The sequence below is a fragment of the Glandiceps talaboti genome, chromosome 5 (genome assembly GCF_964340395.1).
Source record: "Glandiceps talaboti chromosome 5, keGlaTala1.1, whole genome shotgun sequence".
Taxonomy (NCBI): Eukaryota; Metazoa; Hemichordata; class Enteropneusta; family Spengelidae; genus Glandiceps; species Glandiceps talaboti.
The window spans coordinates 28141574-28156948 of record NC_135553.1 but is presented as its reverse complement, the minus strand read 5'-3'; the positions used below and the strand labels follow the sequence as shown (position 1 = coordinate 28156948).

At 37.4% G+C, this 15375-nt stretch overlaps 1 protein-coding gene across 1 annotated transcript in view; it reads right to left on the bottom strand.

Annotated features, from left to right (window-relative positions):
* The window catches only part of LOC144435554 (uncharacterized), a 450358-nt gene that overhangs the window by 241286 nt on the left and 193697 nt on the right, over nt 1-15375 (bottom strand). Inside the window, exons 102-108 of the mRNA XM_078124141.1 lie at nt 14838-14966; nt 6283-6399; nt 5644-5766; nt 4005-4127; nt 3614-3742; nt 2959-3081; nt 149-271 (exon numbers count right to left, since the gene is read on the bottom strand). Of these exons, the coding sequence (XP_077980267.1) occupies nt 149-271; nt 2959-3081; nt 3614-3742; nt 4005-4127; nt 5644-5766; nt 6283-6399; nt 14838-14966 (867 nt within the window). The remainder of the gene's footprint in view (nt 1-148; nt 272-2958; nt 3082-3613; nt 3743-4004; nt 4128-5643; nt 5767-6282; nt 6400-14837; nt 14967-15375) is intronic.

Sequence of the window (15375 nt, the reverse complement as noted above, 5' to 3'; positions counted from 1 at the left end):
TTGTTTGTTTGTTTGTTTGTTTGTTTGAATAATAACAACATCAATACTCACTTATGAATGATTACGAATCTGTTTGAATAAGAATGAGTTTGTTTGGTAGATTACATCATCATTACTCATACAGGAATAATCAAACATTTCTACTCACTGTTTTCACAAATGTTTCCATAGTAACAATCTGGGCATTGACAGACGTAAGCTGTACATGATCCTGGTATGCCCTGACACTGTCCACCATTTTGACATGGGTTGGTCTGACATGGATCCATGACTGAAATGGAAAATACAATCCACCTATATTACACAAGATTTCACGGCAACTTTTGATTTTAAAAAACACCTCCATAACTACATTTTTCAATAATACTGTCTGTAAAATATTACAAATCTTCCACACTGGGATGAAAATGTCAAATGTTTCCACATGCACAATTTCTGAATTTTTAAATTAATAAAAAGAGAATGGTCGTGGTCATGGTCGCTAGGGCCAATTTTGTCAAAATGTTTTGAAGAAAATCTGCAGAATAACACTTTCAGAAACATCTCACCAAGTTTCAGACTCGGTGACCAAGTACTTTTTGAGATATAAGTTTTTGACCAAAAATGAACATTTTACACCTAATTTGCATATCACTCATGGAATCATTGTATGGCTTAATATTTCTTTGTCCATACATCCCTAGATACATTCCCATTAAATGTCAGCCCAATCTGCTCAGTAGTTTTGGAATTATAGATTTTTAACCAAAAAGACACATTTTTCGCCCTAATTTGCATATCACTGGTGGAATCGTCATGTCATAAACAAATCTTACTTTACACCCCCTTAAGACTGTTCCCACCAAATTTCACACCAATCTGCCCAGTAGTTTCTGAGTTTAAGTTTTTTGACCAAAAATCACATTTTTTGACCCAAATCACACACCTGTGATGCGATCATTTTGATTTGAACAATTTCCCAACTAGACACCAAAGGTAACAGACCCACCAAATATCATGGCAATCGGTTCAGCGGTTTTTGACTTTAAGTTGTTTACACACACACACACACACACACACACACACACACATACACACACACACACACACACACACACACACATCCACACACACACACACACACACACACACACACACACTTACACACACACACACACACACACACACACACACACACACACACACACACACACACAGACGCCGGGCGATCCCTATAGCACTACTGAACCTCAGTTCAGTTGTGCTAATAAAAATGAAGGCTAATTAACGTTTTTCAGAAATCAGACTATATCTACAGAGTGCAAGCTTCAAATTCTATATAATTTTATACATACATTTGTGATACCAAAGTGCACCTGTCCTGAAAATATTTTTGATGTAACTATTAGTTTTAATTAGTTATCTGCATATTTTGTAATTAGTCTTTTAAAACTCTTGGTATATTTGACCTTTCTAATTTTCATATTGTGTTGTGTTGGTTGTAAATAGATCGCATCACCGGTCAATCTTGCTGGAGAATTAGCCAAGCTAATTCATCTATTCAACATTTCATTCTCAATCAAAATTGAAAATCTCTTTTATATTTTGACAGTTAGGAACATGTTTGCACTTCTGCATGTCTGCTTGCCATGTAAGATCTAGAGCATGGTCAAACATGGTCAGCTTCAACTTCCAGGTCAAATCACCCACCTTCTACTGAAAATTCTTACACAAAGACCTTGCCAAATTTTCGTGAAATTTGTAAACTTTCCAGTCTGTATTAAGGAAACTATAAGCGAAAACCTGATCAAAATTTCTGGGGATCAAGTATGCTTCATCAAATCACCATAAAATTAGTATTCCTACAAATAATTCATAAATTGAGTTTACTGGCACAAAAAGAAGAGATGTCATTTGAGGTTTATACTTTTACTATTATATCTAAAATGTTGGACTCTAGTGAAAGTTACATATGATAGCTATAACAAAAACACTGAATGTACATATGGGTATAGAAATCTATGGTTTTGCCCTTACTAGAGGCAGTTCAGTTTAAATCTGGTTTCTGTAAGACATAGTGTTACATTATTACATATGTACCAGAGATTACTTGCACTGTTATGGGTGTGGGAACTCAGAGGTATTTCCAATTCTACTTGAAGTGTTTTCTGCTGCACTTTCACTCACTATGCTCATGAAAGAATGGCTACAGAGAACACTGCACACACTCATGAATGCAAATACTCTGAGTACAATGTACACCACACTTGCACTCATAGGGTTCTATCATATTAGCCAACCATGGAAGGGTATTATGTGATATAGTGAGGCAAGACATGTATTTTTTGGCAAACAATTGATTTTGTTTCATTGGTGAACATCATTTACTGTAACTCTTTATTTCCTTGTTTCAAAGATGATAAAGATGTCAATTATTTGTAGATCTAAATACAAGTACAATGATATTCAAGTGATTTTGTAACATCGCCTATTTTGCCCTTGTGTAAACATTGACAACCACACTTTGACAGCAGTGTTGTTACATATGGTAACTGCATGGTTGCCGATATTAGTGCTCTCAAAACTGACACAACAAAATAGTGTTGAATCAAAGCTTTAATATTGCCTGATCTTTCATACGAATGTCCGAGCATGACAATATGACAATTCTGGGGAAAACAGTGATGATCGGATGACAAGTTGATATCTGTCTGAAAACAGTCTGTCTTTTTGACTGCAAACAATGTAGTTTCTTAGTTGTCTCTATCTGTCTGTGGTGTAGTAATAATTCCCATTTCAGTTTGATGCTCACTTTGTCATTTTTGACAAAATGAGCATTGAGCACTTCCACCAAAGTTAATTGGATGCTCACTTTGCCATTTTTGACAAAGTGAACGTTGAGCACTTTTACACTCACTTTGTCAATTTCGGAACCCTTATATACCTCATTTCCCTGGTTGTTTGCAGTGAGATACTTACATGTTTCACATCTTTCTCCAGTATAACAGTTTGAACATGAGCACCTAAACTCTGTACAAGATCCAGGCTCTGGTATGCAGAATCCATTGTTCTGGCATGGCTCAGGATCACATGGATTAAGGACTGGGAAATGCAAACAAAACAAGTCAGGAGTACGGTATATCGGAATAAATTAGTGAGGATATCTAATCCCACGGATTGTGGAAGCTCATTAATTAGAAAAATGAAACAAAAGGTAGACTACAATATTCATTGCTGAGACAGCTCAATTATTACATTTTTTCCAAAGCAAAACAAGGAGTCTGCATTTACATTGGCTAATGATGCCAGGGTGGCAATAATGTTACCAATTAGCTTCATTCCATATTTTGTTGAGTAAATGTTACATCACATAGTTTAATACCCAAACAAAGTAGAACAGGCAAATAGTATGAAATATAATGTAATATAAAATTTAATGACTCGTAATGTATATGTATGTTTTCCAATCAGTGGCAACCTTGTAATAACTTGACATCGCCCCCTTCTATTATTCATTGATACAACAACTACCAGTCATTGAGGGCATTGCTATTTATTCAGTAATAAAATGGAACTCTTTTTAGTCTAAAACACAGTGAAGATATCTGTTAAGCTATCAGTCGACAATACTTACATGTGGAACAAGTCAAGCCGATATAACAGTTTTGACATTGACAGGTGAAATCTTCACATGATAGAGTCTGAGTATTGCTTGAACAAGTACCACCATTCTGACATGGGAAATTCTGGCATGGATTGATTGCTGGAGAGACACAATGGAGAGTCTGGTTTGAGAAGACAAATTGAATTCTAACTTCTTTTCTTCCAATTTTCAGTTATATATCATACTGGATATACCTCTATATCCTCTACAGTAACTGAGTTTCCACACTTTCTTTCTTTTGTTGAATGCTCAGAAAACATCAAACCCTTCCTCCCTATGCCCCCCCCCCCCCCTTCTACCTCTTATATTCGGTGAGGCCCATCCTAACCCTAGTTTCATTGTAAGCACACAATATACTTACGAGTTTCACAGTTTCTGCCAGTGAAACAACCAGTACAAGTACATTGGTATATAGTACATGATCCCTGTACAGCCTGACACTGACCGCCATTCAAACATGGACTGTTTGCACATGGATCCAACACTGGTATAGAACAAAACAAGATCAAAATTTAGACAAAAGATAAAATGACTATATTTAAGAGCTATACCTACAAGTCTGAGTCCACAGACTGGAAAGATTAAGTTTTACACACAATGATGAAATATTACATTGAGGAATTTAGTTGCAAGGTTATAGACAGAGATATACTAACTTATTACAATATGAGGAGATAAAGACAACACTTTCAGATATACTAACTTATTACAATATAAGGAGATAAAAACAATACTTTCAGATATACTAACTTATTATAATATCAAGAGATAAAGACAATACTTTCAGATATACTAACTTATTACAATATAAGGAGATAAAAACAATACTTTCAGATATACTAACTTATTACAATATAAGGAGATAAAAACAATACTTTCAGATATACTAACTTATTATAATATCAGGAGATAAAGACAACACTTTCAGATATACTAACTTATTACAATATAAGGAGATAAAAACAATACTTTCAGATATACTAACTTATTATAATATCAGGAGATAAAGACAACACTTTCAGATATACTAACTTATTACAATATCAGGAGATAAAGACAACACTTTCAGATATACTAACTTATAACAATATGAGGAAAGACAACACTTTCAGATATACTAACTTATTACAATATGAGGAAAGACAACACTTTCAGATATACTAACTTATTACAATATGAGGAGATAAAAACAATACTTTCAGATATACTAACTTATTATAATATCAGGAGATAAAGACAACACTTTCAGATATACTAACTTATTACAATATGAGGAAAGACAACACTTTCAGATATACTAACTTATTACAATATGAGGAGATAAAAACAACACTTTCAGATATACTAACTTATAACAATATGAGGAGATAAAGACAACACTTTCAGATATACTAACTTATTATAATATCAGGAGATAAAGACAATACTTTCAGATATACTAACTTATAACAATATGAGGAGATAAAGACAACACTTTCAGATATACTAACTTATTATAATATCAGGAGATAAAGACAATACTTTCAGATATACTAACTTATTACAATATGAGGAGATAAAGACAACACTTTCAGATATACTAACTTATTACAATATAAGGAGATAAAGACAATACTTTCAGATATACTAACTTATTATAATATCAGGAGATAAAGACAACACTTTCAGATATACTAACTTATTATAATATCAGGAGATAAAGACAATACTTTCAGATATACTAACTTATTACAATATAAGGAGATAAAGACAATACTTTCAGATATACTAACTTATAACAATATGAGGAGATAAAGACAATACTTTCAGATATACTAACTTATTACAATATAAGGAGATAAAGACAATACTTTCAGATATACTAACTTATTATAATATCAGGAGATAAAAACAACACTTTCAGATATACTAACTTATTACAATATCATGGTCACTACTACAGAATGATTAGTATTGATTGAAGGCAAGAATTAAAAATTTAATTAAAACCCAAAACTTACATGTTTGACAGTTGATACCAGTATAACAGTTTGGACACTGGCATTGGTAAAATGTACACTGGTTTTGTGGCGTTGTACACGTACCACCATTGAGACATGGATCACTGTTACATGGGTCTATACCTAAATAACAATAACAACAACAACACCAACAAATATGGAATTATTAAATATAAAACAATACAGAATTGGGGATAAATAAGTGTAAAATGGTCTTATTGGTGGTTCAATAGTTTCAAATAATCTTATTGGTGGTTCAACAGTTTGAAATGATCTTATTGGTAGTTCAAAAGTTTGAAATGATCTTATTGGTGGTTCAATAGTTTGAAATGATCTTATTGGTAATTCAATAGCTTCAAATGATCTTATTGGCAGTTCAAAAGTTTGAAATGATCTTATTGGTGGTTCAATAGTTTGAAATGGTCTTATTGGTAGTTCAAAAGTTTGAAATGATCTTATTGGTAGTTCAATAGTTTGAAATGATCTTATTGGTGGTTCAATAGTTTGAAATGATCTTATTGGTTTTTCAAAAGTTTGAAATGATCTTATTGGTAGTTCAATAGTTTGAAATGATCTTATTGGTAGTTCAATAGTTTGAAATGATCTTATTGGTAGTTCAATAGTTTGCTAAATACTCACGAGTTTCACAGTTTGTGCCAGTGTAGCAGAACTGACAGCTGCATTGGTACGTTGTACATGTTTGTTGCAGACAAAAACCTCCATTTTGACATGGCTCTGGGCTACACGGATCCAATACTGTGAAAATACAAAATTATAACATTATAATGTCATGGAGTGAACAAAGTCAAGGCACATCAACCAAGTATACTGCAACTTTTTTGTGAGGAAATCTGTCAAAGTAAACTAGTCTGTCATAGTGAACTAGTGAAGGACATCTGTCATAGTGAACTAGTGAAGGACATCTGTCATAGTGAACTAGTGAAGGACATCTGTCATTGTGAACTAGTGAAGGACATCTGTCATAGCGAACTAGGGGAGGACATCTGTCATAGTGAACTAGTGAAGGACATCTGTCATAGTGAACTAGTGAAGGACATCTGTCATAGTGAACTAGTGAAGGACATCTGTCATTGTGAACTAGTGGAGGACATCTGTCATAGTGAACTAGTGAAGGACATCTGTCATTGTGAACTAGTGAAGGACATCTGTCATAGTGATCTAGGGGAGGACATCTGTCATAGCGAACTAGGGGAGGACATCTGTCATAGTGAACTAGTGGAGGACATCTGTCATAGCGAACTAGGGGAGGACATCTGTCATAGTGAACTAGTGGAGGACATCTGTCATAGTGATCTAGGGGAGGACATCTGTCATAGTGATCTAGGGGAGGACATCTGTCATAGCGAACTAGGGGAAGACATCTGTCATAGTGATCTAGGGGAGGACATCTGTCATTGTGAACTAGTGGAGGACATCTGTCATAGTGATCTAGGGGAGGACATCTGTCATAGTGATCTACGGGAGGACATCTGTCATTGTGAACTAGTGGAGGACATCTGTCATAGCGAACTAGGGGAAGACATCTGTCATAGTGATCTACGGGAGGACATCTGTCATTGTGAACTAGTGGAGGATGTCTGTCATTGTGAACTAGTGGAATATGTCTGTCCTAGTGAACTAGTGGAGGATGTCTGTCATAGTGAACTAGTGGTGGATGTCTGTCATAGTGAACTAGTGGAATATGTCTGTCATTTTGAACTAGTGGAATATGTCTGTCATAGTGAACTAGTGGAGGATGTCTGTCATAGTGAACTAGTGGTGGATGTCTGTCATAGTGAACTAGTGGAATATGTCTGTCATTGTGAACTAGTGGAATATGTCTGTCATAGTGAACTAGTGGAGGATGTCTGTCATAGTGAACTAGTGGAGGATGTCTGTCATAGTGAACTAGTGGTGGATGTCTGTCATAGTGAACTAGTGGAATATGTCTGTCATAGTGAACTAGTGGAATATGTCTGTCATTGTGAACTAGTGGAATATGTCTGTCATAGTGAACTAGTGGAATATGTCTGTCATTGTGAACTAGTGGAATATGTCTGTCATAGTGAACTAGTGGAATATGTCTGTCATTGTGAACTAGTGGAATATGTCTGTCATAGTGAACTAGTGGAATATGTCTGTCATAGTGAACTAGTGGAATATGTCTGTCATAGTGAACTAGTGGAATATGTCTGTCATTGTGAACTAGTGGAATATGTCTGTCCTAGTGAACTAGTGGAATATGTCTGTCATAGTGAACTAGTGGAGGATGTCTGTCATAGTGAGCTAGTGGTGGATGTCTGTCATAGTGAACTAGTGGAATATGTCTGTCATTGTGAACTAGTGGAATATGTCTGTCATAGTGAACTAGTGGAGGATGTCTGTCATAGTGAACTAGTGGAATATGTCTGTCATAGTGAACTAGTGGAATATGTCTGTCATAGTGAACTAGTGGAATATGTCTGTCATAGTGAACTAGTGGAGGATGTCTGTCATAGTGAACTAGTGGAGGATGTCTGTCATAGTGAACTAGTGGAATATGTCTGTCATAGTGAACTAGTGGAATATGTCTGTCATAGTGAACTAGTGGAATATGTCTGCCATAGTGAACTAGTGGAATATGTCTGTCATAGTGAACTAGTGGAGGATGTCTGTCATAGTGAACTAGTGGAATATGTCTGTCATAGTGAACTAGTGGAATATGTCTGTCATAGTGAACTAGTGGAGGATGTCTGTCATAGTGAACTAGTGGTGGATGTCTGTCATAGTTAACTAGTGGTGGATGTCTGTCATAGTGAACTAGTGGAGGATGTCTGTCATAGTGAACTAGTGGAGGATGTCTGTCATAGTGAACTAGTGGAATATGTCTGCCATAGTGAACTAGTGGAGGATGTCTGTCATAGTGAACTAGTGGAGGATGTCTGTCATAGTGAACTAGTGGTGGATGTCTGTCATAGTGAACTAGTGGAGGATGTCTGTCATAGTGAACTAGTGGAATATGTCTGTCATAGTGAACTAGTGGTGGATGTCTGTCATAGTGAACTAGTGGTGGATGTCTGTCATAGTGAACTAGTGGAATATGTCTGTCATAGTGAACTAGTGGAATATGTCTGTCATAGTGAACTAGTGGAATATGTCTGTCATAGTGAACTAGTGGTGGATGTCTGTCATAGTGAACTAGTGGTGGATGTCTGTCATAGTGAACTAGCGGAGTATGTCTGTCATAGTGAACTAGTGGAGGATGTCTGTCATAGTGATCTAGTGGTGGATGTCTGTCATAGTGAACTAGTGGTGGATGTCTGTCATAGTGAACTAGTGGAGGATGTCTGTCATAGTGAACTAGTGGAGGATGTCTGTCATAGTGAACTAGTGGTGGATGTCTGTCCAAGTTAACTAGTGGTGGATGTCTGTCATTGTGAACTAGTGGTGGATGTCTGTCATAGTGAACTAGTGGAGGATGTCTGTCATAGTGAACTAGTGGAGGATGTCTGTCATAGTGAACTAGTGGTGGATGTCTGTCCAAGTTAACTAGTGGTGGATGTCTGTCATAGTGAACTAGTGGTGGATGTCTGTCAGTGATCTAGGGGAATATGTCTGTCATAGTGAACTAGTGGAATATGTCTGTCATAGTGAACTAGTGGTGGATGTCTGTCATAGTGAACTAGTGGTGGATGTCTGTCATAGTGAACTAGTGGAGGATGTCTGTCATAGTGAACTAGTGGAGGATGTCTGTCATAGTGAACTAGTGGTGGATGTCAGTCATAGTGAACTAGTGGAATATGGCTGTCATAGTGAACTAGTGGAATATGTCTGTCATAGTGAACTAGTGGTGGATGTCTGTCATAGTGAACTAGCGGAATATGTCTGTCATTGTGAACTAGTGGAGGATGTCTGTCATAGTGAACTAGTGGAATATGTCTGTCCAAGTTAACTAGTGGTGGATGTCTGTCATTGTGAACTAGTGGAATATGTCTGTCATAGTGAACTAGTGGAGTATGTCTGTCATAGTGAACTAGTGGAATATGTTTTCATAGTGAACTAGTGGAGGATGTCTGTCATAGTGAACTAGTGGAGGATGTCTGTCATAGTGAACTAGTGGAATATGTCTGTCATAGTGAACTAGTGGAATATGTCTGTCATAGTGAACTAGTGGAATATGTTTTCATAGTGAACTAGTGGAATATGTCTGTCATAGTAAACTAGTGGAGGATGTCTGTCATAGTGAACTAGTGGTGGATGTCTGTCATAGTGAACTAGCGGAATATGTCTGTCATTGTGAACTAGTGGAGGATGTCTGTCATAGTGAACTAGTGGAGGATGTCTGTCATAGTGAACTAGTGGAATATGTCTGTCATAGTGAACTAGTGGAATATGTCTGTCATAGTGAACTAGTGGAGGATGTCTGTCATAGTGAACTAGTGGAGGATGTCTGCCATAGTGAACTAGTGGTGGATGTCTGTCATAGTGAACTAGTGGAATATGTCTGTCATAGTGAACTAGTGGTGGATGTCTGTCATAGTGAACTAGTGGTGGATGTCTGTCATAGTGAACTAGTGGAGGATGTCTGTCATAGTGAACTAGTGGAATATGTCTGTCATAGTGAACTAGTGGAATATGTCTGTCATAGTGAACTAGTGGTAGATGTCTGTCATAGTGAACTAGTGGTGGATGTCTGTCATAGTGAACTAGTGGAGTATGTCTGTCATAGTGAACTAGTGGAATATGTCTGTCATAGTGAACTAGTGGAATATGTCTGTCATAGTGAACTAGTGGAATATGTCTGTCATAGTGAACTAGGGGAATATGTCTGTCATAGTGAACTAGTGGAGGATGTCTGTCATAGTGAACTAGTGGAATATGTCTGTCATAGTGAACTAGTGGTGGATGTCTGTCATAGTGAACTAGTGGAATATGTCTGTCATTGTTAACTAGTGGAGGATGTCTGTCATAGTGAACTAGTGGAGGATGTCTGTCATAGTGAACTAGTGGTGGATGTCTGTCATAGTGAACTAGTGGAATATGTCTGTCATAGTGAACTAGTGGTGGATGTCTGTCATAGTGAACTAGTGGAATATGTCTGTCATAGTGAACTAGTGGAGGATGTCTGTCATAGTGAACTAGTGGAATATGTCTGTCATAGTGAACTAGTGGAATATGTCTGTCATAGTGAACTAGTGGAATATGTCTGTCATAGTGAACTAGTGGAATATGTCTGTCATAGTGAACTAGTGGAATATGTCTGTCATTGTTAACTAGTGGAGGATGTCTGTCATAGTGAACTAGTGGAGGATGTCTGTCATAGTGAACTAGTGGTGGATGTCTGTCATAGTGAACTAGTGGAATATGTCTGTCATAGTGAACTAGTGGTGGATGTCTGTCATAGTGAACTAGTGGAATATGTCTGTCATAGTGAACTAGTGGAGGATGTCTGTCATAGTGAACTAGTGGAATATGTCTGTCATAGTGAACTAGTGGAATATGTCTGTCATAGTGAACTAGTGGTGGATGTCTGTCATAGTGAACTAGTGGAGGATGTCTGTCATTGTGAACTAGTGGTGGATGTCTGTCCAAGTTAACTAGTGGTGGATGTCTGTCCAAGTTAACTAGTGGTGGATGTCTGTCCAAGTTAACTAGTGGTGGATGTCTGTCATAGTGAACTAGTGGAATATGTCTGTCATAGTGAACTAGTGGAGGATGTCTGTCATAGTGAACTAGTGGAATATGTCTGCCATAGTGAACTAGTGGAGGATGTCTGTCATAGTGAACTAGTGGAGGATGTCTGTCATAGTGAACTAGTGGAGGATGTCTGTCATAGTGAACTAGTGGAATATGTCTGTCATAGTGAACTAGTGGAATATGTCTGTCATAGTGAACTAGTGGTGGATGTCTGTCCAAGTTAACTAGTGGAGGATGTCTGTCATAGTGAACTAGTGGAGGATGTCTGTCATAGTGAACTAGTGGAATATGTCTGTCATAGTGAACTAGTGGAATATGTCTGTCATAGTGAACTAGTGGAGGATGTCTGTCATAGTGAACTAGTGGAATATGTCTGTCATAGTGAACTAGTGGAATATGTCTGTCATAGTGAACTAGTGGAATATGTCTGTCATAGTGAACTAGTGGAGGATGTCTGTCATTGTGAACTAGTGGAATATGTCTGTCATAGTGAACTAGTGGAGGATGTCTGTCATAGTGAACTAGTGGAATATGTCTGTCATAGTGAACTAGTGGAATATGTCTGTCATAGTGAACTAGTGGTGGATGTCTGTCCAAGTTAACTAGTGGAGGATGTCTGTCATAGTGAACTAGTGGAATATGTCTGTCTTTGTGAACTAGTGGAATATGTCTGTCATAGTGAACTAGTGGTGGATGTCTGTCCAAGTTAACTAGTGGAGGATGTCTGTCATAGTGAACTAGTGGAGGATGTCTGTCATAGTGAACTAGTGGAATATGTCTGTCATAGTGAACTAGTGGAATATGTCTGTCATAGTGAACTAGTGGAATATGTCTGTCATAGTGAACTAGTGGAATATGTCTGTCATAGTGAACTAGTGGAGGATGTCTGTCATAGTGAACTAGTGGAATATGTCTGTCATAGTGAACTAGTGGAATATGTCTGTCATAGTGAACTAGTGGTGGATGTCTGTCCAAGTTAACTAGTGGAGGATGTCTGTCATAGTGAACTAGTGGAATATGTCTGTCATAGTGAACTAGTGGAATATGTCTGTCATAGTGAACTAGTGGTGGATGTCTGTCATAGTGAACTAGTGGAGGATGTCTGTCATAGTGAACTAGTGGAATATGTCTGTCATAGTGAACTAGTGGAATATGTCTGTCATAGTGAACTAGTGGAATATGTCTGTCATAGTGAACTAGTGGAATATGTCTGTCATAGTGAACTAGTGGAATATGTCTGTCATAGTGAACTAGTGGAATATGTCTGTCATAGTGAACTAGTGGAATATGTCTGTCATAGTGAACTAGTGGTGGATGTCTGTCATAGTGATCTAGGGGAATATGTCTGTCATAGTGAACTAGTGGAGGATGTCTGTCATAGTGAACTAGTGGAATATGTCTGTCATAGTGAACTAGTGGAATATGTCTGTCATAGTGAACTAGTGGAATATGTCTGTCATAGTGAACTAGTGGAGGATGTCTGTCATAGTGAACTAGTGGAATATGTCTGTCATAGTGAACTAGTGGAATATGTCTGTCATAGTGAACTAGTGGAATATGTCTGTCATAGTGAACTAGTGGTGGATGTCTGTCATAGTGAACTAGTGGAGGATGTCTGTCATAGTGAACTAGTGGTGGATGTCTGTCATAGTGAACTAGTGGAATATGTCTGTCATAGTGAACTAGTGGAATATGTCTGTCATAGTGAACTAGTGGTGGATGTCTGTCATTGTGAACTAGTGGAGGATGTCTGTCATAGTGAACTAGTGGAATGTCTGTCATAGTGAACTAGTGGAATATGTCTGTCATAGTGAACTAGTGGAATATGTCTGTCATAGTGAACTAGTGGAGGATGTCTGTCATAGTGAACTAGTGGTGGATGTCTGTCATAGTGAACTAGTGGAATATGTCTGTCATAGTGAACTAGTGGAGGATGTCTGTCATAGTGAACTAGTGGAATATGTCTGTCATAGTGAACTAGTGGTGGATGTCTGTCATAGTGAACTAGTGGAATATGTCTGTCATTTTGAACTAGTGGAATATGTCTGTCATTGTGAACTAGTGGAATATGTCTGTCATAGTGAACTAGTGGAATATGTCTGTCATAGTGAACTAGTGGAGGATGTCTGTCATAGTGAACTAGTGGAATATGTCTGTCATAGTGAACTAGTGGAATATGTCTGTCATAGTGAACTAGTGGAATATGTCTGTCATAGTGAACTAGTGGAGGATGTCTGTCATAGTGAACTAGTGGAGGATGTCTGTCATAGTGAACTAGTGGTGGATGTCTGTCATAGTGAACTAGTGGAATATGTCTGTCATAGTGAACTAGTGGTGGATGTCTGCCATAGTGAACTAGTGGAATATGTCTGTCATTGTGAACTAGTGGTGGATGTCTGCCATAGTGAACTAGTAGTGGATGTCTGTCATAGTGAACTAGTGGAATATGTCTGTCATAGTGAACTAGTGGAATATGTCTGTCATAGTGAACTAGTGGAATATGTCTGTCATTGTGAACTAGTGGAATATGTCTGTCATAGTGAACTAGTGGAATATGTCTGTCATAGTGAACTAGTGGAATATGTCTGTCATAGTGAACTAGTGGAATATGTCTGTCATAGTGAACTAGTGGAATATGTCTGTCATAGTGAACTAGTGGAATATGTCTGTCATAGTGAACTAGTGGTGGATGTCTGTCATAGTGAACTAGTGGTGGATGTCTGTCCAAGTTAACTAGTGGTGGATGTCTGTCATTGTGAACTAGTGGAATATGTCTGTCATAGTGAACTAGTGGAGGATGTCTGTCATAGTGAACTAGTGGTGGATGTCTGTCATAGTGAACTAGTGGAACAGCTATTAAAGAAGATTTTTGTTGGAATTGTTCAGTACCAGTAGTAATCCAAACATGAAAACTGGGCTTGAACATTCCTAATGGGATACTCGCTTGATGGGATATTCTTTCAACCAACCAGCTAACCAACCGACCAACCAACCAATCGTCAATTAGTCAATCAGCCAATGATTGGTTGCTTCAAAATCCAAAATGGCCACCATTTTCCAAAATGGCTACCAAAATATGTTAATATGTAATTTCACATTTAACAATTAATTTTAGACTTATCTTATCAGTGATTTTGGTAAACTAATAATAAAAGAAATAAGCAGTACATGTTTTCTCTGCCCCATCTACATGTATATCTAATATAATTTCCCCAGACTGCATAATTCACTATAGGATATAATGAAACTATTCCATGCCCTCCCCTAAATGAGCTAGTTAAAGTGAAGGCTTGATCAGGGTTAAAATTTGGGTGAGATAAACTGTTGTCTGGCAGATCTATAATTAAAAGTTGATCCAGATTGATACTCTCCATATCAATTATAAGATAGACTAGTACATACATGTAGTAATCCAAGTCAATATGATTCAAACATTGGGGTTTAAATTATCAATTATCATTTTAAAAAAGCCTCCAAGGACTTGTGTCAGCTGCAGTTACAAGAATAGATATACTTACATATTAAACAGGTGTCTCCAGTGTAGCAACCGCGACATTCACAGGTATAGTCAATACATTCATTGGGTGAGGGCGCCGCTGAACACTGACCACCATTGGAACATGGGTTGGGTGCACATGGATTTAACACTGGAAGAGTGATAAAAATAGCCCCAATGGCACTGTAGCACAACTGTATTTGGCTTTTACTATGAGCGTAGTCATGTTGCTAGGCATATTTGCATACGTTTTCAGAATCTTTATTCATTTACCTTCCCACTTTTCATCTTTGCAATATAAACAATCATTTGGATGTTGCTATGGGCATGGTCTTGTTGCTAGGCATATTAACATACATTTTCTCTGTTGTTATCCTTGTAAAATGCGTTATCACTTCACTGTTGCTAAGGGCATGGCCATGGTTGCTAGGGCCAATTGTGTCAAAATGTTTTGGACAAAAACTGCAGATAACACCTCCAAAAACATCCCTACCAAGTTTCAGCCCCATTCATCATAGTTTTCAAAATATACGTTTTTGACCCAAACTGAGATTGTTAGA